Source organism: Ambystoma mexicanum, chromosome 11 (assembly GCF_040938575.1).
Source record: "Ambystoma mexicanum isolate Mex_15411 chromosome 11, UKY_AmexF1_1, whole genome shotgun sequence".
Taxonomy (NCBI): domain Eukaryota; kingdom Metazoa; phylum Chordata; class Amphibia; order Caudata; family Ambystomatidae; genus Ambystoma; species Ambystoma mexicanum.
Window position 1 is genome coordinate 17,120,316 of NC_090934.1, and position 27,893 is coordinate 17,148,208.

At 47.5% G+C, this 27,893-nt stretch overlaps 1 protein-coding gene and 1 non-coding gene across 6 annotated transcripts in view; both read left to right on the top strand.

Annotated features, from left to right (window-relative positions):
- The window catches only part of PABPC4 (poly(A) binding protein cytoplasmic 4), a 164,980-nt gene that overhangs the window by 102,493 nt on the left and 34,594 nt on the right, over positions 1 to 27,893 (top strand). For all 5 annotated transcript variants that reach the window (XM_069622411.1, XM_069622412.1, XM_069622409.1 and 2 more), the window contains 4 exons: positions 762 to 899; positions 17,491 to 17,586; positions 23,245 to 23,517; positions 24,877 to 24,964. In XM_069622411.1, coding sequence (XP_069478512.1) covers positions 762 to 899; positions 17,491 to 17,586; positions 23,245 to 23,517; positions 24,877 to 24,964 — 595 coding nt within the window. The remainder of the gene's footprint in view (positions 1 to 761; positions 900 to 17,490; positions 17,587 to 23,244; positions 23,518 to 24,876; positions 24,965 to 27,893) is intronic.
- LOC138505399 (small nucleolar RNA SNORA55) lies at positions 18,391 to 18,520 on the top strand. The gene has a single exon (XR_011280188.1). It is a non-coding gene; the product is annotated as a small nucleolar RNA SNORA55 (small nucleolar RNA).

Below are 27,893 nucleotides of genomic sequence, written 5' to 3' on the forward strand. Positions count from 1 at the left end.
GGCAAAAGAAACACAAAGGAATAGAGGTCAAGACACTTGAGTAGGGAAACGAGGAACTGTAATTACGTCAAGACGGAGGATGCCTGAGAGAAGGTGGAAGAGTCCCCTTGAGAAATTAAACTACGTTACACAGAAGTATCTCCAGAAGGGACTCCTTCTCCTGGAACCCATTTTTGTGTTATTAGTTGATAATAAGTGGTAGGGTAGTTTTTGGACAGAGGACGGACTATTTTGATTTGGACGACCTCTCCCATGAACACCCTAGTTAGATTCAGTTGGGTAGGGAAAACCCCTGTTTGGTAGGGATGGATAGATCTTTTGTTTATTATTTGAATAAAATTTCAGGTAGAAATGCCTCCTCTTTGTCCGCCTCCTTCTTCTGATCTACAACAGTGCATGGTGCAAATAACCAATAAATACATCTGCAGATGTTTCTGGCACCTTCGTGCCTCGTTTAATAAAGATCGAGATGGTAGCAGGGGCGTGGGTAGTTTTGCTTTGGAGCCTAATAGGAAAGAGTTGGGTGGCTTGTAAAAAATCACAGTAATTGCAAGCATGTAGGTTTATGTGTGCTAATGCCTTTCTGGGCATTACTAGGTAATCTGGGTGTGTGTTGCCTCTGGAGGATGATTACTCTTGGGGTATCGTTGGGTGTTTCTGACCTTCTGTTGTGTCTCCAGAGAGTTACGTATTTGGGATGTTATGTGAAAGCAATGGGCCATTGACCAGAAGCTACATTAATGGCACTTACTTCTCTACAGGCCGTGGAAGAAATGAACGGGAAAGACATCAACGGCAAAATGGTGTTTGTTGGCCGGGCACAGAAGAAAGTGGAGCGCCAGGCCGAGCTGAAGCGGAAGTTTGAGCTACTAAAACAGGAGAGAATCAGCAGATATCAGGTACCTTCAATTAATCTCTCAGGCTCCCTGAACCTCATTTTAGAAACTGTGAATTAGCCCATACCAGTAATTAGACATTTCCCTCTTGGCAAGTCACTGCCAGGCTTCTTGTCCTTTCTGTAAAATACCTCCTTCAGTCGGGGACCCTGTTTGTCCGCCACCTCGATCACAATCCTTCTCTGGCTTACAGCATCCCTCTGTGGTCCTACATTCGCCATTCAGAACATCTTTGCAGTCCCGAGTAGTTTAAGTGAGGAAGGAATGAGGTTACTGCCACATCTCTTGTGAAATACTCATTCAAAAAGACAGTCCAGTTGCGACGAAAGCATCTTGTAACTAGACGAGTTCGCTAATTATTGCACACTCCCAAGGGTCCAGTGTCTTAAGATGAGAACAGCAAAAGAAAAAGGTGATGGCTGGAAGGTTTTGAATTATTCACAACCACTGGCAACCCTCTAGACTATCGTTTTACAGCCTGCCAAGCCATTACAGAAGGGGAAAGACCATATGCAAATCAGGCTTAGTCCCCTCCAAAAGGGGCAGTCCAGCCCGAATTGCTAGGTCACATCCCTTCTGCACGAGACCACAAGCCTCCCCAAACATGTTTCACCCTTGTTGGGGATCATCAGTGAGGAGTAGCTTGGGTCTCTAGACCCAGCCTGCTCAGTACCCACGTCTGGGCATACCCGCCCCAGTCAGGGTGACTTAAGCAAAACCAAAGGTTGATGGCTGGAAGGTATTTTTTTTTTTTTCTTTTTGTAATTTTATAGTTTGATTTACAAACTTTTTAAAACAAAAGGAAAACACTCTTTTCACAGATTTTACCACAGGATATAAAGCGCAATCACTTGTCACAGACTCTAGCATTGTCTTTTGTTTCCAACATCTCCTTTGACATCATCTTTCAAGATTTCATCCAAATAGTCAATTATTCGACATGTCAGCGGTACGTTTTTCCCTCCAAGGATATAAAACCACCAGTCTTCCATATTTGAGTTCTTCGGGGCGTATTTCCCTCGGTGTAGTGTTCGTTGGCTCTTAAGGTCTGCACATTCGATTACTAAATGTTTGGTAGTTTCAACTTCGACCTTACAGACTCTGCATAGGTTGTCACCTATATCCTTGGCGTGTATTCTAAATAATTGATCTTTTGTTCTGCAGGCATTTAGACGCAGTTTCATAAAACTGTCGCGATGGTATCTTGATGGAAATTGTTTTATGTACGCCGGTATTGAGTCTAGCCTATTTGCAGCTGGTCCTAGGTATAATGCAGATGTCAAGTTATTGTATCTTTCTGTGTTTAGAATCCATTGCCATTGTTTTATTTTTTTTTTTGCAGTTTCAGGGCGATTTATCAACGTGTCCAGGGTGATATCTGTGCTGACTAGTATTTCTTTGACGCTTTCTTTCCAATCATTTATCAGAGAACACGTGTGCTCACTATGGCAGTTTTTGAAGATTTCATACGCCGGTTCTGGAGGGCTTAGGTTCATTTTCCTTAGGAGTGAAATTGATTTCCATAGGACTGTTCCTTGCAGGCAGTCTAATACGAGCTCGTTTCGAATTTTGATTACCGAGATGTGAGTTGGTAGCCTCAAGACCTTTCTCCAAAATTTACCTTCTAGGTACGGCCATATTCTGTGATGTAGATTCCAAGCGGATTCTGCGCCATACGTTAGTGCCGGTGTTACCTTTAGCTGGTAAAATTCCCGTACGGGTAGCATCGTAAATTTCCCGTATAGTCCATGCAGTTTTGTCGCTTGTTGTGCAAATGTCAGGGTCCGCTGTATTAGATCTTTTGACCATGCCCATTCTCTTATTGATGTGTTGAATAAAATGCCCAAATATCGTATTTCTTTTGTTTTTTCTATATTTTCCGCTGCAATTGACCATTTGTACTTGTTGTTCCTTTTTCCTGCCGTCAAACCAATTGACATTATCTTGGTCTTTGCTGTGTTAATTTGCAGTTTATTTTTGCGCATAATTGTCAAGCGCTGTTAGCAGCCTTTGCAGGCCAATCTGCGTTTGGTCCGCTAGGACTATATCGTCAGCATATGTGACACCTCTTATTTGATGGCCATTTATTTTCGGAGGAAAGCAATTTACTTGGTTTAAAGCAGTTGGAATATCAGCGATAAAAAGCTTGAAGAGCAGCGCAGCTAGGGGGCACCCTTGTTTCACACCCGTGTTTGTCATGATGGGAGTTGTCAGGTCTCCTTGTTTATTCAGTCGTACCCTGATTGAGGTGTTTGTGTGCAGAGCAATTATAGGCTGTAAGATCTCTTCGGGGCAGCCCCAGCTCCTCAATTTCTTCCACAGTAGCTCACGGTTTATCGAGTCGAACCCTTGACGCATGTGGACAAAAGCTAGGTGTATGTTTCTTTTTTGTTTTAGCGCTTCTAGTTTTAGCAAATTCAATATTACTAGGTTCACTTCGGTCCCCACTCCTTTGGTGAACCCAGTTTGCCGAAGGTCCAGGCGGTTCGATTTCGAGGCCCAATTTGCTAGCTTCTGCTGCAGAAAGGATGCCATTATTTTACCAATCGTGTCTAACAACGCGATTGGTCGGTAGTTGGAGGGGTCTTCGCGTAAGCCTTTTTTGTAGCTTGGCACTATTATTGCCGTGGTCCATGACTGAGGGACTTTTTTTTCTGTTGTGATATGATTAAGTACAAGCTCAATGAAGCGGGACCATTCTATTTTATTCTTTTTTAGCATTACGTTACTAATTCCATCTGGTCCAGCCGCTCTAGAGTTTTTGAGTTTTGAGATTTTTATATTTATGTCTTCAAGTTGCTCAGACGTGTCCCACTTTACTTGAGTGATATAGTTGTCACTGTCTGTGCATTCACTGTTGGTGAAGAATAGTTTTGAGAAGTGATCTACCCAAGTCGCCTCGGCTACCCCATTAGCCAACTTTAAGTTCTGAAACGGAGCTTCGTTATTCAAGATCGCCCAGGTTTCACTTGAGTTTTTTGTTACTATTAATTTTAACATCAGAGCTCCTCTTTCCTGATCTCTCATTGAGGCAAAGGATTTTTTCCAATTATGGTATTGTTGTTTCCTTTTTTTAATCAGCAGTAGCGTTTGTGGGCCGAAGTTTTTCTTTAGTTTTCTTATGTCTTTCCGTACCTCTTTTTTTTCCGTTGATCAGTGTACTCCACTTATGTTTGTGTTGTACGTTGTTACTTGTTTTCCTTCCTTTGGGTAAATGAAATTGCATCAGCAGAGGCGTATAGTTTATCAGAGGTACTGCCTCGTCATTCTCTGATTGAAGTTTCGCAGTCATAGTTGAGATTTGTTTTCTATTTAATCTCAAGCGATTGCCAGCTTGGTTTGTTTCAAGGGAACCAGTATATATCCTGTCAGCGGTGTACTGGTCTGTTTGCCAAAGCAGCACTAGCTCGTCGTGATCGCTTCTTGTCGTTGTATGCATGGAGAGATCAAGAACTTTGTCCCAGAGATTTGCAGAGACCCAGATGTAATCTAAGGTTTTGTGTAGGCCCATGTTGTGCCACGTTGATGAGGCGGAAAGTCATCTGTTAGGTTTCCGTTTGTCATCATCCAATTCCTCATTTGCATGGCCTGAGTCCATTTTTTACATCTGTTTGAACCCATTTCTCCTGTAGTGAAGCTTGCATTTGATTGAAGTTGTATATCGATTAGATCAGCAAGATTTAGATCGCCGCATATTAGAATCTTCAAATCATTATGTTTGAGCTGTCCTTGATCTATTATTGCTGTTATTGAGTTAATGAAATGTTTAGTTGAAATCTTAACTGGGTTCCAGTATACATTAACTACTAACATGTGTTTCCTTGCTTCAGCTGCGTGGCATTTTAGTTGTAACAGTGTGCTTTGTACAAATGGGTTCGGATTTTTTGATTCGATCACTTCCCACCCTTTTCCTTGTTTGATCATCGTTATCAGCCCAGAAAATGGGCGCCCCAGCCTGTTTTTGATTGCAGGGTTTGCGAGAACTAGGTAGCCATCTCTCGTGGGTGTCTCACGCAACCAAGTTTCTTGCAAACATATGATCAGGTTCAGTTCTAGGTCTAATGAGAACTCGTTGAAAAGATGGTCAAAACCTCTTGTGTTCCAGGATACAAGTGTTGAGTGATCTCTCTTTACGTCCATTCATTGCTAAACTGGATTTCTTTCTAATCTTGTGGCAGAGGTGTATCTATTTCTCTTCGTGTCTCCATTATTTCTGAATTTAGAGGGGTTTGTAGAGAGTTTCATCGTTTCCCTGAGCTTCGCTCTTTCCAGCTCCTTAGCTTTTTCGTTTGGGGAGGATCTTTGGTTGTCTCTTATAGAATTTTTTGGCGAAGCCGCTTCTTGTTTTATTTCAAATCCAAAAACAACAGTTCTTCCGAAGCCGCCAGAATTGCTTGGCGCACTGCGTGAGATTTTATATGCAGCAGTACTATGTCGGTGCTGCATTCGGACACATATTCTACAATTTTGATGTCATCTGTAGTTATGGTCCGTAGAGCAGGAACACTCTGCAGTAAGTTTAGGATGTTCCGGCGATTTAGATTCATTGAATCATTGTCTGCCAGTACATTCTCGAGTCTCAGTTTACTCACGGATTCGTTTGTCTCCTTTTTTGTTTCGATGTGCACACTTCTGTTTATTTTGGATCGTTGAGCTACTGTGAATTTGGGATTTGGGTTTAAGTTGGAGTATCCGTTTGATGTCGTCCCAGCAGCGGTTTGCTTGTGGGTTTTTCCCTGCTGAGAGCCGTCATTGCAGCTGAGACTTGGGGACTTTGCCGGATTGTTGTGTTCCTGTTTATCTACTACTTTTGTGGCAGAGCCCAGGATTATATCTGAATTTTCGTCTTGTTTTCTTTTCCGGTTTAGTCTTTTTTGTTGGTTTGTCTGCTCAGCCATAGTTGCCAAGTGTTGACTTCTGTTTTTATCAGGACTCGATGTCGTCATTTGACTAGCTTCGTCCTCCGAACTCACTGAGTAGGTGGATAGATCTGCGAGATCGATTGATGAAGGTGTGGAGTGAAGTTCACTCCTTTCCGACTCATGACGAGCTTGTTTTTTCGAATTTCCTTTGTCGAGTATCGTTTGCTCATTGTTATCTTTCGCAACTTTTTGCTTTTTCTTTGCAGGGGCTGTCGGTTTTACGACTTCACGGTCAAACAAACCAGGCCTGGTAGGAGTCATCAGATTTCTCAAAAATTTTCTGGAACTAGTTGTATGCTTCTTTGCTCCTGCCTTTTTAGTATTTGTGCACTTTTTTCCTGTCTTTACGACCTTTTCTTTAGTTTCTTTGCTTAGAATGAATAAAGTCGACTTCGCTGGACCTTTAAACATATCAAACGTCAAAGGTGTATTTTTTTTTCCAGTCTGGACGAGCGCCTCTGTTTGTAAGGCTAACGGATCGAAGTCGACGGGAGCTGACTTTCTTGAGGTGGGATGTTTGGTTCTTGCACTTGTTGAGGGTCGTGATCACTTTCCACTACTACGACTCGTGTTGGTAATTTGTCGTTGGTTCCTGCCGCCTTTTGTTCCGACTGTAGTGGCTGCCTGGGTTCTATGGAGGTTTGTGTGCTTACTGATGCAGCACATTTTTGGTGGGGGGGTACAACTACATGCCCGGTCGTATCATTGGTCCTGACAGCCGCTGTCTTTGCTTCTTTGGTACCATGAGTTCCATTTTTTTCCTTAGTATCTTCTCTGTACCGCAGCCATGACATACATTCTAGCACAGCTTTCATCAGAATTTCCTTCTCGTGATTGTCGCGCATTGCTAGATCGGTTAGCCTTGATTGCCAGGCCGCTGTTTGTTCTATTTCCTTATCCATGCGAGCTAGTAGCTCACCATGTTGAATTTCCATTTTATTTAGTTTTTCGTTTATGTTGGTTAGCATGGAGCCCTGTGTCGTAATCCCGTCACCAAGCGATCCATATAGCTTGGTAAAAGGAATGAGAGCCAAGGAGGTGGCAGCTAGCACATTGTTGTGTATTTGAATAGCAGCGGCCGTTGATATGTTTGGTTTAGAGGTGGCCTTTGTTTTTTCTTCGTTATTAGCTGAGCCACTTGAATCGTTATGATTTTTGCTTGCGGTTGTGGTATCAAGAGTCTTTTCCGCCATGCTTGTGTTTAAGTTTGTTTTTGGCATTGTATTTGTTACATACACTAGCTCGTCCTTTTTTTGTGAAGAGGATGATTGTGTACATTGACGTGCTGGATGTGTGAAACTGCTATTTTCCAGAGTGTTAGAGTTATGTGGGTCCCAGTCATTACTACTGGTGCGTCTGTCCTTTTTTTTCAATTTCAAATGGGTTTCTGTTAGTTTTTGCTTCATTTGTTCGAAGTCTTCTTTCATTTTCTTCATTAACTGCGATTCCCTAGCGGCTTCTTCGTGAGTCAAGTTATGAACACATACAGTTGTAGTGAGCGGATCTATTTTTTGTGGGCATGTGCCCGTGTCCTCCGCTTGCATGTGTCGCAGAATTTTTGCGACATGTACTGTGGGTTCTTGCAACAGACTGTCATTAGAGATCCTTTCGTCACTGACTACATTCTGTGTTTTGTTTACAGGAGAGGCGATGTCTCTTTCATAATTCGATTTCCATTTGGATTTTGCCGCTGTCATCTTGGCTAGCCGTTCAATCGTACTTAAGTTTGTCGGCAATATTTTCGGGATGGATGACGTATTTCTTGCTACAATGGGATCTCTATTTGCTGGATTTGAGGACTTGCCATTTTTCATGTTGTCTTTATATTTATCAAGGCAATCTTGTCCCTGGGAATTTTCATCATCTGATTCAGCGCTGTTTGCTGATTTTCGCGCCTCTTGGGTACTTCCATTTGGCCGTGTCAGCGGAGACAGGGCAATTGAGACTTCCAACAGTTCTCTGTCTGATTTGTCTAACCTAGAGGGCCGTGGTGAGACGGTTTTATCTAGGTGATTTTTTCCAATGGATGTTGCCAGGTCGGCGCACCTCATGTCATTATTTGTCTCTTGCGATTGGTCCAAGTCTATTTGCGTTTCTACTCGAGGCGCTTGTAGTGCGCTCGAGCAATTGTCTTTTACAGGTTGGTCTGTAAGTCTCGCGGGACTGGGAGGAGTTAGGTCATTAGACTGTTTAGAAACAGTGGATTTAGTTGCAAGCTTGTCAACGGTCCAGGTGTTCAAACTCGCAATCACTAATGTCGAGAGCCGCTGTATCTTCTCAGCGTTTGCTTCTCCCCTCCCCTCTTCCGCCTCTTTCTCTCTTAGTGTCACGTTTGATTGTACTCTATCGAAAGACATCGAATTGTCATCTGGCATCTGACTAAGAGATTGCATAGGAGTACATGTTGTGTGTGAGTCTGGAGTGGGCGAAACTGGAGGGTTACCGTAGGGGTTTCTGTTTGTTAAGGCAGGTGAGCTAGGTGTTTGCATGTTTGTGGGCAGCTCATGCGAGTCGGTATAGTTTACACTGGAGTTGGAAAGCTCCAGTGTCATGGCAGGGGGAGCTAATTCCTGGGTTTTACCCCTGTTGTTTTTAGCTTTCAGGCGCGTTTGTGGATCAACATCGTGCATGATCCGACTCTCCTCTCCTGCAGACTGAACTCTGCCGAGCTCCGCGCGCGCTCCGCGCGTTCCCGTAGTTTTTATGGTTGGTTGGGCTTTTTTTTCCTTAAAGCCACACCAATGCCAGGGTCGACAGGAAAAAAAAAAAAAAAACACCAGTAGAGAAGTCCGTCGCTGCAGCTCCTCACTTGTCAAGGGTCTCCTGCAGACTGAACTCTGCCGAACTCCGCCGGCTGGAAGGTATTGTATAAATCATAACCACAGACAGCAATGTGGTCAACCCTCCAGGCCATTGTTTTTCAGCCTGCCAGGCCATTACAGAAGGGGAAAACCATATTCAAATCAGGCTTGGTCCTACCCCAAAAGGGGCAGTCCAGCCCGAACTGCTAGGTCACATCCCTTCTGCACGAGACCACAAGATTCCGCAGACCTGTTTCAGCCTGGTTGGGTGTCATCAGTGAGCAGGAGCTTGGGTCTCTAGGCCCAGCAGGCTCGGGACCCACAACTGGGCATACACGTCCCACTCGGGGTGACTTAAGCAAAACAAAAAGGTTATTGCTGGAAGGTTTTGAATTAATCATAAGCATGGCACATCTCTGGGCAACCCTCCAGACCATAGTTTCTCAGCCTGCCAAGCCATTACAGAAGAGGAAAAACCATATGCAAATCAGGCTTTGTCCCACCCCAAAAGAGGCAGTCCAGCCTGAACTGCTAGGTCACATCCCTTCTGCACAAGAGCACACGCATCCCCAGACATGTTTTGGCCTAGAGACCCTGCTCACTGATGAGGCCCAACGAGGCTGAAACATGTTTGGGGATGCTTATGGACTCATGCAGAATGGATGTGACCAAGTAGTTTGGGTTGGACTGCCCATTTGGTGTCAGGATCATGCTTGATTTATATATGGTCTTTCCCCTTTTGGAATGGCTTGCCAGGCAAAGAACGGTGGTCTGGAGGTTTGCCCAGAGCGAAACCAGAGATTAAGACCAATTCTAAACCTTCCAGCCATCATCTCTTTTGATTTGCTTCAGATGAGAACATCAAACTCTTGTTTAAAAAATGCCATTCTCTTGCATTGCTCCTTCTGGGACTGCCCGACTATCATGGTGTTTCGAGGGCGCTAGGCCATTCTTGATAACCTCCACAGCACCTGATGAGTACCATGTTTAGCAGCAGTGGCCAACTCTCGTTTTAATAAAAAATGTGTATTGATGGTCCACTGCTCAACCCTTGCAGTAACCTTTTGTATGTGTATTAAAGACATTTACCAGTTCTAGCATGTCGATACACAGCATTTCAAATAGATGCCCCACATATAATGTTTATGTTTAAAGGCTTCTGACATAATTCCCAGTAATGAACACTCAATGATTGCTTCCTACACTCTCATGCACATCACACACCAACACCTCTGGAGCCTCCCTTGGCCCATTCCCCACTTCTCCTCTCTTCTCTCACTCGCGTCACACCTGATGGAGTCACCAGACAAGTCCGATCTATGAAGACTTTGTCCAAACAGATGGACCCCTGGCCCTCCAAAACCATTAAGGACAACATTGACTCTCTCGCTCCAGTCTTGGCTGACCTCTGCAGTCTCTCTTTTGCCACTGGAGTTTTTCCAACTTCTCTTAAGCACTCCCTTGTGCACCCTCTGCTTAAGAAACCTTTTGATACTGTCGACCATCTGAGACTTTTACAATGTCTATCAGACACTGGTGTTTTGGGAATGCCCCTGAAATGGTTCTTCTCTTTTCTATCTGGTCGTACCCAAGTGGTGTCTCTCCCCCTTTTACCTCTCCCCTCGTGGTGGTTGACTGCAGAGTCCCTCAGGGCTTGGCACTCTCCCCTCTGCTTTTCAATTTATACATGGCTGCCTTGCCAAGCTTATAGCCAGCTTCGGTGTACATTTCTTCATGTATGCGGACGATACCCAAATCTTTTTGCGCCTCAACTCCCCTAAGGAAAGCCCTTTGGTACTCCTGAGAGATTGTCTCTCAGCTGTCTGCCATTGGATGTCCGAAAACTGGCTTAAGTTGAACGGTGAAAAGTCTGAGATACTAGTGATCAGCCAGACATCCAATGGTTGGACTCCTGACTATTTGGCCCATCTGTTTGGGACCCTGTCACAAACCTACCACTGTAGTTAAAAGTCTTGGAATCAAGATCATGACGTCAGGTGCTAGAGTGGCGCAGATCTCTGCGGTCTGCTGGAGTGGCTTTGCGAAACTCTGGGTTCTGAAGAAGGTGCTTCCACTTCTTCCCAACAAGGCGAGGAGCAAAATAGTTACCCCCGCCATTATGGGTGCCATTGATTACTGTAATGGCATATTTCGACTTAGGTCCTCCAGAATGCGGCGGCCAGGCTGGCTCTCTGTGCCCCTAGACTAGCCCATTCTCAGGACCTACTTTGGTATCTCCATTGGCTCCATGTCAGGACTCAGGTGAAGTTTAAGGTCCTCTGTATGGTCCATCGTGCCACCCACTCCATGGGCGCTAAATTCAAGTTGAAGCTAAGCTGTCTTTTTTTTCAACCTAAGAGAGTCCTTCGTTCGACCGACCAGCTTCTGTTGACTGTTCCCTGCTTCCGTTGCTCTCGTGCGGAAGGCAGATCCTTTTCTGTGTTGGCTCCGATGTTGTGGAATGCTCTCCCTTCACACTTTAGGAGCATTCAGGCACTATCTATTTTTCGTAAGCAGTTAAAAACCTGTCTGTTCTGATCCTGCCTGCTTGATTCTCCCTCTCTGGTGGTTTGCTGCCCTCCTTCGGATCTTTGCCGCACTCTATAAATCTTTATACAATACAATAAGACCCTCTCCCAACCCCTCCATTTCGACAAACTACCACCCTATCTCTGTCACTCCTTTCCTGGGCAAACACCTGGAGAAGTTGGCTTTCTCTCAGTTTACCCTCCACACTGAATCTGCTGGCTGCTTTCACGACCATCAGGCTGGTTTAAGAGCATCCAGAGGCACGGAAATTCCTCTTCTGAACACCTGTGAAGACCTGCTCTCAAATCTTGACACTAACACACCCTCTGTCCTCATTCTCATTGACCTCTCCTCTGCCTTTGACACGGTAAACCACTACATCCTGATCGCACATCTCCATGACACCCTGGGAATCACAGGTCAGGCTCTGGCGTGGTTAACCTCCTTCCTTTCCAACCGTCCATCCCAGGTGGAACTTGGGTCTTTTCTCTCTACTATCACTCTTTCAACCTGTGGCGTTCCCCAGGATTCTAACCTATCCCCCTGGTTTTTCAATGTCTACATGGCTGCCCTGGCACGTGTGATTGGCACTTTCATCTCTAACTTCCAGTGTTACGCGGATGACACGCAACTCTCTGTCAAGCTACCCTCAGCCACCTTCTCTACCTCACAGATAACTGACTGTCTGTCCCCGATTCAGTCATGGTGTGCCACAAACGACCTCTGCCTCAACGCCAGTAAGACTGAGATTGTTCACATTGTGACTAATGCTGCCGCTTTCCCGGTATTGTACGAAATTACTGAGGGCAAAAAGTCCGAAGCCCAAAAGTCCGACCCCTATTTGTTCGAATATATATGTATATATGTGGGGGGGGGTTAAAGTTATTAAAAATGTATAGGGGTAAGGTGGGAGAGTTTGGGGGGCCTCACCCCACATATATATATTTTGGATTTGGTCATTTCATGTAGATCCCGCTTTCCCACCCTGCCCGGCCTTCCTTGGCCCTGCGCCTGCACCCACCTGCGTGGCAAATAATCTTGGGGCCATCTGCGACTCCACTCTCTCCTTCTCCACTCACATCACAGACATCTCTAAAAAGTCCAACTACTAGCTGCACCTCCTCAGAGGTACTCTTCCTTTTCTCACCTTCCCCCAGCAGCTCACTGTCTCCAGAGCTCTGGGTTCTTTCAAGGCTGGACTACTGCAACAGCCTTTTCTCAACCTCCCTGCCTCTGCTCTGCGCCCTCTACAACTCATCCAGAACACAACCGCAAGACTTATCCTTGGCCTTAAGCCCAGGGGCCGCCTCTCTCCGGCGATGAAATCCTTCCACTGGCTCCCCGTGGCTGCAAGATCAAGTTCAAGACCCACTGCATTGTCCGTAAGGCTTTCTGGGGCCTGGGACCTACCTATCTGCAACATTGCCTACCTAAATACTGTCCCTCCTGAGCCCTCCGCTGATCCGCCTCCAACCTTCTGTGACTGAGCCGGTTCTCTAAGCAGAGATTTGGAGGGAGATCTTTATCCTCAGCAGGGGCCTCCCTCTGAAATAGCCTCCCTCCGCCTTGAGCTGGATCTCCCTAAGTTCCGGAAACTACTTAAGACATTCCTCTTCTCCTCTTCCTTCTCTCTCTCTCTATCCTGCTAACTTATCTCTCTGCTCTATCCCTCTCTCCATCCTTTTCCGCAGAGCTTGGTGACTGGCCGCCCTGTGTACCTCAGAGTCTCACAGGCACCCTCGCCAGTCCTCTCGCACTTGCCTCATCGTTACTGCACTTGGTCAATTGACCCATGAGAGTGGCATCTCTCAGCAATTAACCCAGCTCTTACTGACTGGGCTCACTTGGTCCCCCCTGCACTTCTCCCTCAACCCCTGCACCTGTCCGCGCACTTGCACAATCTGAATGTACCATGCCTTGAAGATCATCTACCTGTTTTTTCCTGGTCTCTCCTCCTTGCATGGTCACGCCTCAATGCACTTTGAAAAACTGCAGAATCATCGTCAGACCCATTTTTTGTTATCTACACTGTTATACTTATGCACTTGTGCCATGCACTTACTCTGCTCTGAATGGCTGTTGTTTTTCTCCGCTTGTTCCCTCCCTCCTTCAGCACTTTGAAACACTTGCTTTGTGTATAGGTGCTTTACAAATAAACAATACCATGTATAATGTACATTTTTAATTATGAGAAATAAGTAATAAAGAAACATTGATGCCATTATTGTCACAACACACGTACTATGCAAGTTATTAATGAATATGCAGCAATCACTGTCATTGGCTCTGTCTGCTCAGGCTAATCAACATTCTCAAAGTCTATACAGCCGCCTTCATAGTAATTGCCTGCCTCACCAGATCGCGCTAGGCATCCCCACCGGATCGCGCTAGGCATCCCCACCGGATCTCGCTGGGCATCCTCACCGGATCTCATTATGCAATCTCATCGATCTCACTATGCAATCTCACCAGATCTCGCTAGGCCACCTCATCAGATCTCGCTAGGCCGCCTCATCAGATCTCGCTAGGCCGCCTCATCAATCTTGCTAGGCCACCTCATCAGATCTTGCTAGGCCACCTCATCAGATCTTGCTAGGCCGCCTCATCAGCTATCGCTAGGCCGCCTCATCAGCTATCGCTAGGCCGCCTCATCAGATCTTGCTAGGCCGCCTCATCAGATATCGCTAGGCCGCCTCATCAGTTCTCGCTAGGCCGCCTCATCAGTTCTCGCTAGGCCACTTCATCAGATCTCGCTAGGCCGCCTCATCAATCTTGCTAGGCCACCTCATCAGCTCTCGCTAGGCCGCCTCATCAGATCTTGCTAGGCCGCCTCATCAGATCTTGCTAGGCCGCCTCATCAGATATCGCTAGGCCGCCTCATCAGATATCGCTAGGCCGCCTCATCAGTTCTCGCTAGGCCGCCTCATCAGTTCTCGCTAGGCCACTTCATCAGATCTCGCTAGGCCGCCTCATCAGATCTTGCCAGACCACCTCATCAGCCCTCGCTAGGCCGCCTCATCAGCTCTCGCTATGCCACCTCATCAGATCTTGCTAGCCCACCTCATCAGCTCTCGCTAGGCCACATCATCAGCCCTTGCTAGCGCGCCTCATCAGCTCTCGCTAGGCCACCTCATCAGATCTCGCTAGGCCACCTCATCAGCTCTTGCCAGACCACCTCATCGGCTCTCGCCAGGCCGCCTCATCGGCTCTCGCCAGGCCGCCTCATCAGCTCTCGCTAGGCCACCTCATCAACTCTCGCTAGGCCACCTCATCAGCTCTCGCTAGGCCACATCATCAGCTCTCGCCAGACCACCTCATCAGCTCTCGCTAGGCCACATCATCAGCTCTCGCTAGGCCACATCATCAGCTCTCGCCAGACCACCTCATCAGCTCTCGCTAGGCCACATCATCAGCTCTCGCTAGGCCACATCATCAGCTCTCGCTAGGCAATCTTCATAGAAGCACCTGTCCTTTTCAATACCTCCATACTTTTCTCAATGTGATATCAAAGGTGGGTAAATCCACTCGTACTATCTGTAGAAGGCAGGGAGATGAGGGCTGAAGAGGACTGGATGCCTGCAGCGGTCTGCGCAATCCAGGAAAAATCCCCCCAGTAAACCATTAAATACCACCTATCAGTATCACCATGGTCCCTTTTAGCAGAAACAGCTAAAAAGGAAAAAGGATGCAGTGTCAATTGGTAGTGCCCATGGTGTCAGCCAATAATAGGCAATTGTGAATAGGTGGTGATCTTTTTGCTATGGGTACAGTCCAATCCCCATGCTGCACCATTAAAAATTGTTCTTAAAAGCAAACAGCTATAGTCCTTTGTTGACTCAAATGCCTCAAAAAGGCCAAAAATCCAATTTAGTGGCTTTAAAATCAAGCAAGGAGGAACTTTGACCCCTCCCTTCTCCATAGAGCAGTGTTCTTCAAATTATGGGGCGCTGCTAACCCCCCCGCCCCCACCACCCTGGTGTGTTGCGGCACTATATCTGGTGGGCGTGAGTCGAAGAACAATTGACAGGCAATTAGGTGTTATCTGAGATGTTGGGGTAAGTGCTGCCTTTTTGTCGGGACACTCCTTTCAAGAAATAAACACTCTAGGTATTGCCGCAACAGAGCCGATAAACACTGATTGGCTGTTAATCGGCTCTCCTACAGCAAGCACTGCCTTTGCATATGTCCTTTTAGTCTGGCGCCTGCCTCCTTTTCCTAAGTGTGCTGCAGCTAAAGAAAGTAAACACAGTGCAGAAAAGTCCAGGCTGTGTTTAATTTCCTTATCTGCAGCACACTTCTGAAAGGGAGGCAGGCGCAGTAACCACTTGCCTCTCCACCGCGATATGTTTCAGAAGGACTGCTGCAGGTTAAGAGGATGCATAATGGGAGAGAAACTAAAAGAGACAGAACAGAGAGGAAAAAGAGAGAGGATTGGTTCAGGAGCAGAGAGGGCAGAAACAGCCAGAGGGAGAACAGGAGAAGGCTGAAATCATGAACGATAGGGATATAATGGACAGACTGAGAAATTTAGAGACCAAATAAGTGCAGGGCTAAATCATTAATAGACAGAAATGGAGTAAGAGGCAGAAGGAGCATGGGAAGCCTGTACAGAGGAATGATGAGAGATAATGAAACATATATTGCAAGTGCTAAATTGAGAGAACAAGAGAATGGCAGTCAAGCCAGAGAGGGAAATGGGAGACAGAACAGGTGAAGTAAAGAAGAGAGACAACAGCAGAGAGTTAAAATTGGGAGAGACTGTGTAAGGAACATGTGTGATACAGAAGGGATTAGCAGAGACGCTTCATCCTCAACACTTCCACCACATAACCAACTCTTCTCATTTAGAGACTCGAGTTTGAGAGGTGAGTGTAAGCGCTTAGTTTCTTGGCATACTCCCTGCCCAGAGCTACACGTTTGATCATGGGTAGGTGAAGAGCAGAACGGTGAAGAGAAGCGTGGCCAAGCTATGTTGCAGTGTTAAAGCAGTCAAGTGAAGCATGGCAAACATGGCAAAGATACATATAATACAGTGATACAAGAATTTGAAAAGTAAATTCCCAGTCAGAGGGAAATCTAGTCCACAGCAGTACTGTCCAAGGAAAAAGAAAAGGTTTTAGAACTTGGTGAGATATCTACATCTGTAGCAGAAACGGATCAAAGTAGTCACAGTGAGCGCAACAGTAGAGGGCAGTTGCAGTTCTACAAGAATGCAGCCTTTCTTTAAGTTGCCTCTAGGCAATTGTCAGAGGCAGTCGGGTAATCAGTGGTTCTGGGGAAGTACATATTATGTTCAAGTGTTAGTGTGCTTAGGTTTGATGTATTACTTGCAGGTTTTCCTGAGTTCAGAGACGTCTAAGAGTTGAAGGAAACCAGAGGAATCCTGACCGTTTGTTATTTTATCCACTTCCCCTTTCCCCCGGTCTGGTCAACTCAATAGTTGTTCAATTAACTGTTTGGTACCCCGGTTTGGGGGATCTGGTGAGCTATTATTCTGCTCCTGCAGGATTTCGGCGCTGGGACCTGATATTGTGACTCTTATTGCTTGAATATATCAAATACATTACACTAGCTGCCCATGTTAAAGACATGGTTTGGAATTACGCTCCGGAGGATAGCTCAGGGGCAACGCGCTTATAAAACTCTGGGTATTAAGCGCGTTATAAATAACCAACTACAATTACATCTCATACCCTCAATGTGGTTAAAACTATAAATACATAACACCCTCTCACGTCCTTTCTTTCTTGTCCCTAACCTCCATTTATTTATTGTGCCCCATTTCTTTGCTATATCACCTTCCCCTCTCTCACCACGCTCCTTTCATCATTCTAGATTTCTTTTGGTTCTGCCAGTCTGTCTTTTGCATTCTCTCCCTCTCTCCCTGTCTATCCAGGCTTTTAGTGGCCTTTTACCCATCCCTAGCTCTTGCTTCTTGTCACCCTATTTCACCATACAGCACTCCGTAGGCCTTTCTTTCTCCTTATTGCTGCCGTTTATTTGCCCTGTCACTGGTTCTCTTCCAAAGTTGTGTGACTTTGTTGTAACCTTATCTTTGTCTCTTCTCTTCTTTTTGTATCTCCCTTCTTTCACCGCATTTTTCTCTCTTCACCACCTCTTCCTCGCCTCATCTTTTTCACTTATCTCCCCTTTCATTCTCTTGCCACCTTTGTCCCTCTTTTCATGTCTTTCTCTCTGTCGACCCTTCCCTTGCCCACTCTATCTTTGGCTCCCTTGCTTTCTCGATATCACCCTTATATCATCGCCCCCTCTATCATTTTCATCCCCCATGAACCCAGTCTCCATCTTTCTCCATTTTGATGCCTTTGTTTCTGCTTGCAGGGGGTGAACCTCTACATTAAGAATCTGGATGACACCATTGATGATGAAAAACTGCGGAAAGAATTCTCTCCTTTCGGCTCCATTACAAGTGCCAAGGTACGGTGGGCTCAACTCTTCATGCCTCAAGGAAAGTAATCACTCAGCTGCAGGGACCAAAATAAAGATATAGTGACCTCAGGAAATCTAATACAATGTGTGCCACAAATCCAACTCCCTCATCAGCTGCAAACAATATATGTATGTCCTTTACACAGGGGTCAGCATTCCACGTTGCAAGCTACTAGCCAGGCATAAAAAGTCGCTCGCCCCAATTCTCCACATACACAAATCACACTTTCTTACTAGCTAATGGTGAGTGCAACTGTTGCAGCCTGTTTTGTTTGTGACCGTGCATGCCTTGAACGTCTTGTAGCTGTCTTACTGCTGCTTTCAGCACATTTCCATAACACCCAGAATGATTGTCTCGTAGCAATGTGTATATGACATCAGTTGGCCTGGGGAGTGAAACGTGGCTCCTGGTGTAAGAAAGGCCTGGTATCAAAGTAAGACGGACACAAGTGATCACAGTCCAAGGGTGTTTATTGAACTTGATCAGTGGTGTGAAAACACTTATCTAAACCTAAATCTAAGATGGGAGTAAGCTACAACCATCAACAAATAATAATACAGTCCTAGTGGAGTCTAGTAAAATAAAATGTGCCTATACTATAACAAAAATAAATATTGCCATTCCTTACTGCTGTGCTACAAAATAGTGTGGGATAATGTTCACAAAAAGAAAGAAGTGTTCACGAAATGATAAGCTTCAATAATATTGTTACGGGTAAGTAATGTTTTGCATATTTTCCAGGGATGGTGCACTGAATGTTGTTGTCCCAACAGGTGACAATTGTTAAAGATGCACCTACCTCATTCCTGCTCAAGCTGTGCCATGCTCGTGGAGGAGTAGGGAGTGCCAGATCATTGCAGAGAGAATCCAGACACTCGCTTTATTCACACTGCGCTCTGTCTCTACAGCTCTGCTACAATAAAGACCAGGGGCATGCCCCAATCATTTTGTTATCTTGTAATCCCAGAGGTGTGGCCGTGGGGACTATAGCCCCAGGTGTTTGGTTGTAGCCCCGGATAGAAGCTCATAGGCTACAACCAAAAGGCTAGCAAGCCCTGAGACCCAACAGCCCCGACATTAGCTTAGCCCCAGATCTTTTCCAGACCTGGCAACACCCCTGTGTAGCACGTATGCCAGTCCCCTGTGTAGCACGTATGCCAGTCCCCTGTGTAGCACGTATGCCAGTCCCTTGTGTAGCACGTATGCCAGTCCCCTGTGTAGCACGTATGCCAGTCCCCTGTGTAGCACGTATGCCAGTCCCCTGTGTAGCACGTATGCCAGTTAGTAGTTTGACACTTAGATAGTTCCTGCAGAGGCCTAACATCCCTTCCCTAGACAGGTAATTGCGCCCCATAGTCCGCTCATTGCTTCTGCTTTCTCTGATAGACTGGGCACTATGCCTCCCTTCTGTGCTTTATCTGTGTCAACAGGAAACTGTTACCCTCATTACCTTTCTAGAACATTGGTCTTCCTTTAATTTCCTAGATAAGTGCTGACTGTCCAATGCTCTCCTGTCATAGGAAGGGCCACTGCCCCACTCCCCTTGAAAGAGGGTACAATTTCTCACCAAAAGTAGTAGCAAGAGGTGCTTCTATCACATTACCCTGTCCCAAGGAGGGTCCTTTTTGATACACAATACCCTAAAGTACTGCATCTCCAACATGATTTCCCTAATGAGCTGCTTCTCCCACACCTTTAGCGGTCATCCTGCTGCCACCTTTTCTCACAAGGAAGCAACTGCAGTACAATGAGGGATTTTTGGGGGGAGTGGTATATGAAGACTTTTCCCAGAAGAGCCTTGCACTGGCTTAATTCACAGCAGCCGTGGAGCCCCAAAAACAAGCTAGCAGTTAAGGGGGTCCTCCAGTAGAGTAGGCGCATGCCACTCCACTGATTGAAAGACCCCCTCAATTGTCCTAAAAGCACACACATAACCGGGCTTTTGAGGATGTTGCGACAGTCTCAGCAGCGTAGGGTCTGGGGCTCTAACACAGGTCCTGCGGTGCACTGATGCAGAAACGGGAAGTATCTCAAAGTGGTCAGAAGCACATGTTGGCACTATATAAATATAATCGCCATACTCCAAAATTGTGTCTTAAAACATGCTGCTTTCAAACAGTTGTTCTACCACTGCCCTCAAAGAAGCACTTCATCCACATTCTCCCCAAGAGTCGCTTCTCCCATGCACTGCTACTAGGCGTGACTCCCACATGTTGGCCACAGAGAGACACTTCATCCACATTCTCCCCAAGAGTCGCTTCTTCCATGGACTGCTACTAGACGTACTCCCATATGTTGGCCCCAGAGACGCGCTCCATCCACATTCTCCCCAAGAGTCGCTTCTCCCATGCACTGCTACTAGGCGTGACTCCCACATGTTGGCCCCAGAGACGCACTCCATCCACATTCTCCCCAAGAGTCGCTTCTCCCATGCACTGCTACTAGGCGTGACTCCCACATGTTGGCCACAGAGAGACACTTCATCCACATTCTCCCCAAGAGTCGCTTCTTCCATGGACTGCTACTAGACGTACTCCCACATGTTGGCCACAGAGACGCACTTCATCCGCATTCTCCCGAAGAGTCGCTTCTCCCATGGACTGCTACTAGACGTAACTCCCACATGTTGGCCACAGAGACGCACTTCATCAACTTTCTCCCCAAGAGTCGCTTCTCCCATGCACTGCAACTAGACGTGACTCCCACATGTTGGCCACAGAGACGCACTCCATCCACATTCTCCCCAAGAGTCGCTTCTCCCATGGACTTCGACTAGACGTGACTCCCATATGTTGGCCCCAGAGACGCACTCCATCCACATTCTCCCCAAGTCTCGCTTCACCCATGGACTGCGACTAGACGTGATTCCCACATGTTGGCCACAGAGACGCACTTCATCAACTTTCTCCCCAAGAGTCGCTTCTCCCATACACTGCCACCAGAGGTGACTCCCGTATGCTGGCCTCTGAGATGCACTTCATCCACATTCTCCCCAAGAGTCGCTTCTCCCATACACTGCCACGAGAGGTGACTCCCGCATGCTGGCCTCTGAGGTGCACTTCATCCACATTCTCCCCAAGAGTCGCTTCTTCCATACACTGCCCCCAGAGGTGACTCCCGCATGCTGGCCTCTGAGGTGCACTTCATGCACATTCTCTCCAAGAGTCGCTTCTCCCATACACTGCCACCAGAGGTGACTCCCGCATGCTGGCCTCTGAGATGCACTTCATCCACATTCTCCCCAAGAGTCGTTTCTCCCATACACTGCCACCAGAGGTGACTCCCGTATGCTGGCCTCTGAGATGCACTTCATCCACATTCTCCCCAAGAGTCGCTTCTCCCATACACTGCCACCAGAGGTGACTCCCGCATGCTGGCCTCTGAGATGCACTTCATCCACATTCTCCCCAAGAGTCGCTTCTCCCATACACTGCCACCAGAGGTGACTCCCGCATGCTGGCCTCTGAGATGCACTTCATCCACATTCTCCCCAAGAGTCGCTTCTCCCATACACTGCCACCAGAGGTGACTCCCGCATGCTGGCCTCTGAGGTGCACTTCATCCACATTCTCCCCAAGAGTCGCTTCTCCCATACACTGCCACCAGAGGTGACTCCCGTATGCTGGCCTCTGAGATGCACTTCATCCACATTCTCCCCAAGAGTCGCTTCTCCCATACACTGCCATCAGAGGTGACTCCCGCATGCTGGCCTCTGAGATGCACTTCATCCACATTCTCCCCAAGAGTCGCTTCTCCCATACACTGCCACCAGAGGTGACTCCCGCATGCTGGCCTCTGAGGTGCACTTCATCCACATTCTCTCCAAGAGTCGCTTCTCCCATACACTGCCACCAGAGGTGACTCCCGCATGCTGGCCTCTGAGATGCACTTCATCCACATTCTCCCCAAGAGTCGCTTCTCCCATACACTGCCACCAGAGGTGACTTCCGCATGCTGGCCTCTGAGATGCACTTCATCCACATTCTCCCCAAGAGTCGTTTCTCCCATACACTGCCACCAGAGGTGACTCCCGTATGCTGGCCTCTGAGATGCACTTCATCCACATTCTCCCCAAGAGTCGCTTCTCCCATACACTGCCACCAGAGGTGACTCCCGCATGCTGGCCTCTGAGATGCACTTCATCCACATTCTCCCCAAGAGTCGCTTCTCCCATACACTGCCACCAGAGGTGACTCCCGCATGCTGGCCTCTGAGATGCACTTCATCCACATTCTCCCCAAGAGTCGCTTCTCCCATACACTGCCACCAGAGGTGACTCCCGCATGCTGGCCTCTGAGGTGCACTTCATCCACATTCTCCCCAAGAGTCGCTTCTCCCATACACTGCCACCAGAGGTGACTCCCGTATGCTGGCCTCTGAGATGCACTTCATCCACATTCTCCCCAAGAGTCGCTTCTCCCATACACTGCCACCAGAGGTGACTCCCGCATGCTGGCCTCTGAGGTGCACTTCATCCACATTCTCCCCAAGAGTCGCTTCTCCCATACACTGCCACCAGAGGTGACTCCCGTATGCTGGCCTCTGAGATGCACTTCATCCACATTCTCCCCAAGAGTCGCTTCTCCCATACACTGCCACCAGAGGTGACTCCCGTATGCTGGCCTCTGAGATGCACTTCATCCACATTCTCCCCAAGAGTCGCTTCTCCCATACACTGCCACCAGAGGTGACTCCCGCATGCTGGCCTCTGAGAAGCACTTCATCCACATTATTCAAGCAAACAGGTGGCTTTTCGATATAATTTATGAACGCAGGCGTGCTGCTCCCATGCCCCTCTCCCAGAACTGCGGATGAGTGCTCAATCTTCCCCTCGGTCTGGAAACAGCAAGTCTGGAAACAGCAAGTGTGGGTCTTATTCTTACTTCGGAGCCTTCAATGCTGCTTATAGAGGTTTTTTTTAGCAAGGTCTTTAGGGATGTGCGGAATTCGTACATGTGAGCAAAATTCGTAGAGGGCGGTGTAGTGATGAGAATAAGGCATAGCGATGGGAGAGCAATTCATTCCATATTGCAGGTTCTGTGGAATCAGAGTGGAAGGCAGAGTCCCTAGTGATGGGTAAAGGTCATAGGATTTGCGGAGTCCACAGGACTATGGAGTGTCCATAGTGGTGGGAAGAGTCCAGAGGAACACATGTATTCCAGGTGGTGGGAGACTGACAGATTTTGTAGAGTGGTCAGTGACCGTGGGTCTGGCAATAGTCCATATGTCTGATCAGAGGCTTTCCGTCTGGGCGGAATCTGCAGGAATAGGTTGAGCCATTAGGGAGGACAGGAACTGTAATTTTGGGTTGAGGCCATAGGATGCTGCTGCGTCTTTAGTGGTGGCATATTCCATCCGATTAAGTCACTAGGGGTGGGCAGTGATCACTCGCACACCTTATTCCACCCTTTTCCTTTCAACGTATCCACCAGTTGCTAAACTACTATTACTGCTATGCTCCTTTCTCTCGTCTTGTCAGACTATGGTCTCCTGAAGGGCTATCCTACTCACATATGGCAAAAGGTGCATACCTCTTTCTGCCTGCAGCCAGTGCTGAAGATTGACAAGAATAGGATTTTTGGTTTTGTGTGTTTCGCCTTTTCAGATCGAGACAATTTACTAGCGGCCCCCCTTATTGTTTTCAGGTGATGCTGGAGGATGGCCGCAGTAAGGGCTTTGGATTTGTGTGTTTCTCATCACCGGAAGAAGCCACAAAAGCTGTGACTGAGATGAACGGCCGTATCGTGGGCTCCAAACCGCTCTACGTAGCGCTCGCCCAGCGGAAAGAGGAGCGCAAGGCCCACCTAACCAACCAGTACATGCAGCGCATTGCAGGCATGCGGGCTCTGCCCGCCAACACCATTATTAATCAGTTCCAGCCAGCAGCCGGAGGGTACTTCATGCCGGCCGTGCCTCAGGTACCGCAGACCATGTGTTGCATTCACCTGACAGATCGAACATGTCCCTGTCTGAGCCACTCACCTGACAGCACCATCATCACTCTCTGGTGCTCACACAGAGGGAATAACGTCTCTTTATCTGAGCCACTCACCTGACAGCACCATCATCACTCTCTGGTGCTCACACAGAGGGAATAACGTCTCTTTGTCTGAACCACTCACCTGACAGAACCATCATCTCTCTTTGGTGCTCACACAAAGGGAATAACGTCTCTTTGTCTGAGCCACTCACCTGACAGCACCATCATCACTCTCTGGTGCTCACACAAAGGGAATAACATGTCCCTGTCTGAGCCACTCACCTGACAACACCATCATCACTCTCTGGTGCTCACACAAAGGGAATAAAGTCTCTTTGTCTGAGCCACTCACCTGACGGCACCATCATCACTCTCTGGTGCTCACACAAAGGGAATAACATGTCCCTGTCTGAGCCACTCACCTGACAACACCATCATCACTCTCTGGTGCTCACACAAAGGGAATAACGTCTCTTTGTCTGAGCCACTCACCTGACAGCACCATCATCACTCTCTGGTGCTCACACAAAGGGAATAACATGTCCCTGTCTGAGCCACTCACCTGACAACACCATCATCACTCTCTGGTGCTCACACAAATGAAATAATGTCTCCCTGTCTGAGCCACTCCACTCACAATACTGGCATCACTCATTAGTGCTCACCTAACAGACTGAACACCTCCCTGCCAGAATCATTCATTTTACAGTGCTTCCATCACTCAGTGGTGCTCTCATTGGATTGAACATCTCCCTGTCTGAGTCATTTAACTGACCACCATCATTTTGTGGTGTTCACCCAACAGGGGTAACGTCTTGCCTGAGTCACTCACCTGACAGAACCGACTTCACTCTGTGATGCTCACCCAACGGACCTTACACCTCCCTATCTTAGTCACTCACCTAACCGTGCTAACATCACTCTTGTGTTCACCCAATGATTCTAACATGTCGCTGTCTGAGCTACACACCTCACAGCGCTGACATCACTAAGTGATGCTTGTTTCATGGATGTAACATCTCTGTCTGCGCCATTCACCTGACAGCACTGACATCACTCCGGTTCTCACCCAACAGGTGTAACAACTTCCTGTCTGAGCTACTCACCTGACAGTACTCTGTGATCGTCCCCTGAATAGTGCTAACGTCACCTTTCTGAGCCGCTCATGCATGTCTGTGGTGCTTTAGATATTGCACCACTTTCTGATGTAGCATCACACTTTCTGAGCTAGAGACATTTCATCTTCCTTCTGTAACTGCTTTCTGAACCAGAGATAATGTTTGTTTCTCTCATGCAGGCTCAAAGCAGACCAACGTACTATGCACCCAGTCACATGGCACAGATACGGCCTAACCCACGCTGGCAGCAGGGAGGACGCCCACAAGGTGAGTGTGTTTAAGGGAAGCCCAAAGACGAAAGTGTGCAGCTCCATCCCCATCCAACAAGAAAGAGTTTGTCAGGGCTGCTTCCATGGTGGGCGTGTGGCTGTGCGTGCGTGCGTACATGCATGCCGTGATGTGTACTGTGGATACTGTGGAGACCCCCAACAAAGAGTCTGTGCTGGAGCTGCTTCCAAGGTGGGTGGGTGGGTTGGGGGAGGAGTGAGGTGAGAGCGAGAGAGAGAGCGAGCGAGAGAGCGAGCAAGAGAGAGAGAGAGCGAGAGAGAGAGAGAGCGCGCGCAGGTGTTTTCTGTGTGAATGTGTACTGTGAGAAACCAAAGGGTGGGGGTGTGACAGCCAATGGTGAGATGCGGTATTCCCCCCTTTTTGTTTATCTACCTCATCCTATTTTGTAGGATTTTCAAAAGTCCCAACTCCACCTTCCCCGCTCCTTTTTACACAAACACTGGGCCGAGGAAGAGGGTGACTGAGAGTACCTAGACTAACTCACATCGTACTGGACATGTTCCGTTAATCGGGTCAGACAAAGTCAGGCACTTTACACTAAATGCATACACTTGATACCAGTTAACTCTCCTCACGCGAATAAAAGGCAACACCTAAAGAGACGCTCTGAGCAAGGCAGAACACGAGTACGAGCAGAACTTCCAGGACGAAGGCACACCTATTGGAGCAGAGCAACAGACCAAGGGACTAGAGCAGCGCGTGGAAAACCCCAAGGCTTCCCTGCTGGAGGTCGTTGCCTCCGACAGACCGCGAAAGACACATGGAGAAGGCCAGACCCCACAAGTGAAAATTGCATTATTTTATAAGGATGCCAGCGACCCTCCCGGTGAACGACAGAGTTGGGGAGGCGAGCCCAAGCATGTGGTACTAACCCTGACTTGTAAATTGGAAATCGCAAAACAAGAAAGGTGCACACAACCAGTTGAGTAGGCAAGCAACCTGAGAGACTGGTGTGTGTTAAAGCGAATAAAGTAGCAACATATCACCAGTGAAGCCTGCATGTGTGCGGTAGAGACGCAAAGAAAGGCAGACCTGTGAATGAACTTTATAGTAAAATGCAGCAGTGAGATCAGCGATACCAAGTAACAGAGTGGTCCAGTGAAAGGAAGGAGCCCATTCGAAAGTCTCTTTGAAAGGTACATTGTTAGAAGCTAAAAGGTAAACAAACGGCAAAAGTGAATAAAGTTAAAATAAACATGAACGAAGGGGAGACAATAAGCTTGAGGAAGGGAGCGCCCTGCAAGTTTGTGTTCAACTGTATGTTAGGGAGAATTCTCAAAAATGTGCTAATTCCCTCCATCGTAGAGACCCCCAGCAACTTTTCTGGATTTTGAGGACTTGATTTTTTTAACCTGGAAAGTGTATGACCCTTTTTCCCACTCTCTCATGTATTTTATTGTGATTTTGAACACTGTTTCTCTTTTGGTTTTGGAGTCTGACAAACTCCATAGGCATCATCTTTTACATTGTGCCACACAGCACCTTGAGTGCAGTGACACAGGGAAGTCTTTCTGATTTCCCAAAGGTTTAAAATACCTTCTCTTGGATAAACTGTTTCCAAGAGCAGTGAAGTGAAATTGACTTTACTTACCATTGTAACTTGCTAGACCCAGCACACCCTATTTTACAATAGAGTGCTGGAGGGGTTACCCAGCATCCCCTTTGTCTAGCTTCTCATGTACAATTTTTATGTTACCCTTTTCTCACTGAATGGCTGATGGCAGTGGTTTCGTTTTAACTACCATAGTGTGCATTTAACGCGGGCTGCATTCGCAGCTACAGTAAAGCACCCAAGGATGCCATTTTTGTCAAAATGGCCCCGGTCTTCTTTTTTCGGCATTTCTTTGTGGAAAGGTCCTTCTTGAGATTTACTCTGCGCGCCAAACCAGGTTTGGTCTCTTTGTTCATTTTGCCTTTGACGAGATTCACGAGTGAAGCCCGCCTCTGGCTCCAGGGTGTCTGGGGTAGGCAGGAAGTGAGGGAGGTGCCCGAAACTCCCTGTGCTTGGTCTTCTAGGAGACCCAAATGCACTCTATAGTTATTGGCCGGATGACTGTCCGGCAAGGACAGCCATCCTGCTGGGTGACTGACAGCTAGGCCGGAATGAATGGGAGAGAACTGAATAAAAGACAATTCGAAGGGATTGTGTCCTCCGACGTATTCCTTATCTTAGATATAAATCCTTCAGCTTTGCTGGCCTCGGAAAATTTTTTCGCCAGAGGGCGCTGCGCGTCGATGATCGCCGAGTCGATGACCCTCGACGGCCTCCGTGCCGACGTCGACGTCATCCTGCCTATAAAGGCCGCGCGCAGCGTCCGTTGCTCAGTTCCGTTTTTCCGCGCTTCGTTGTGCCTCGGAACACCGTTGCTCAGTTCTCGTCAAGATAACGTATATAATAACTACTATTTACCTCGATATCGATGGCATCCTCCTCCGACCCGACGACCCCTCGGTCCGGTTTCAAAAAGTGCCGAGACTGCGGGAAGAAAATGTCGTTGACGGACCCTCACAGGGTCTGTTTGTGGTGTCTGGGAATCACGCACCAGAGTTCGGAGTGTGAGGAATGCCTTTCCATGACGGCGAAAGCCTTGAAGGAGCGTAGGGGGAAGCTCGAGAGAGGTAGGTCAACTTTAACTTCCTCGAAAGCTTCTTCGGTAGAGTCGAGACGTTCGTCTCCTCACCATAAAAAACACTCTCGATCTAGATCACGAAGTGGCTCCCACCACTCGTCGACATCGAGACACTCGAAGAAGAGACGTAGGAGATCCCCTTCGTCATCTTCGTCGAGTTCTCCTGAGAGAGTTCATTGCCCCACAAAACGCAGCTCGCAAGCTGAGTGGGAGGAATTCAGGAAAAAGATGCTAAGCGTCTTCGAGAAAGCGGCCTCGTCCCCCTCGAAGACAGCTGA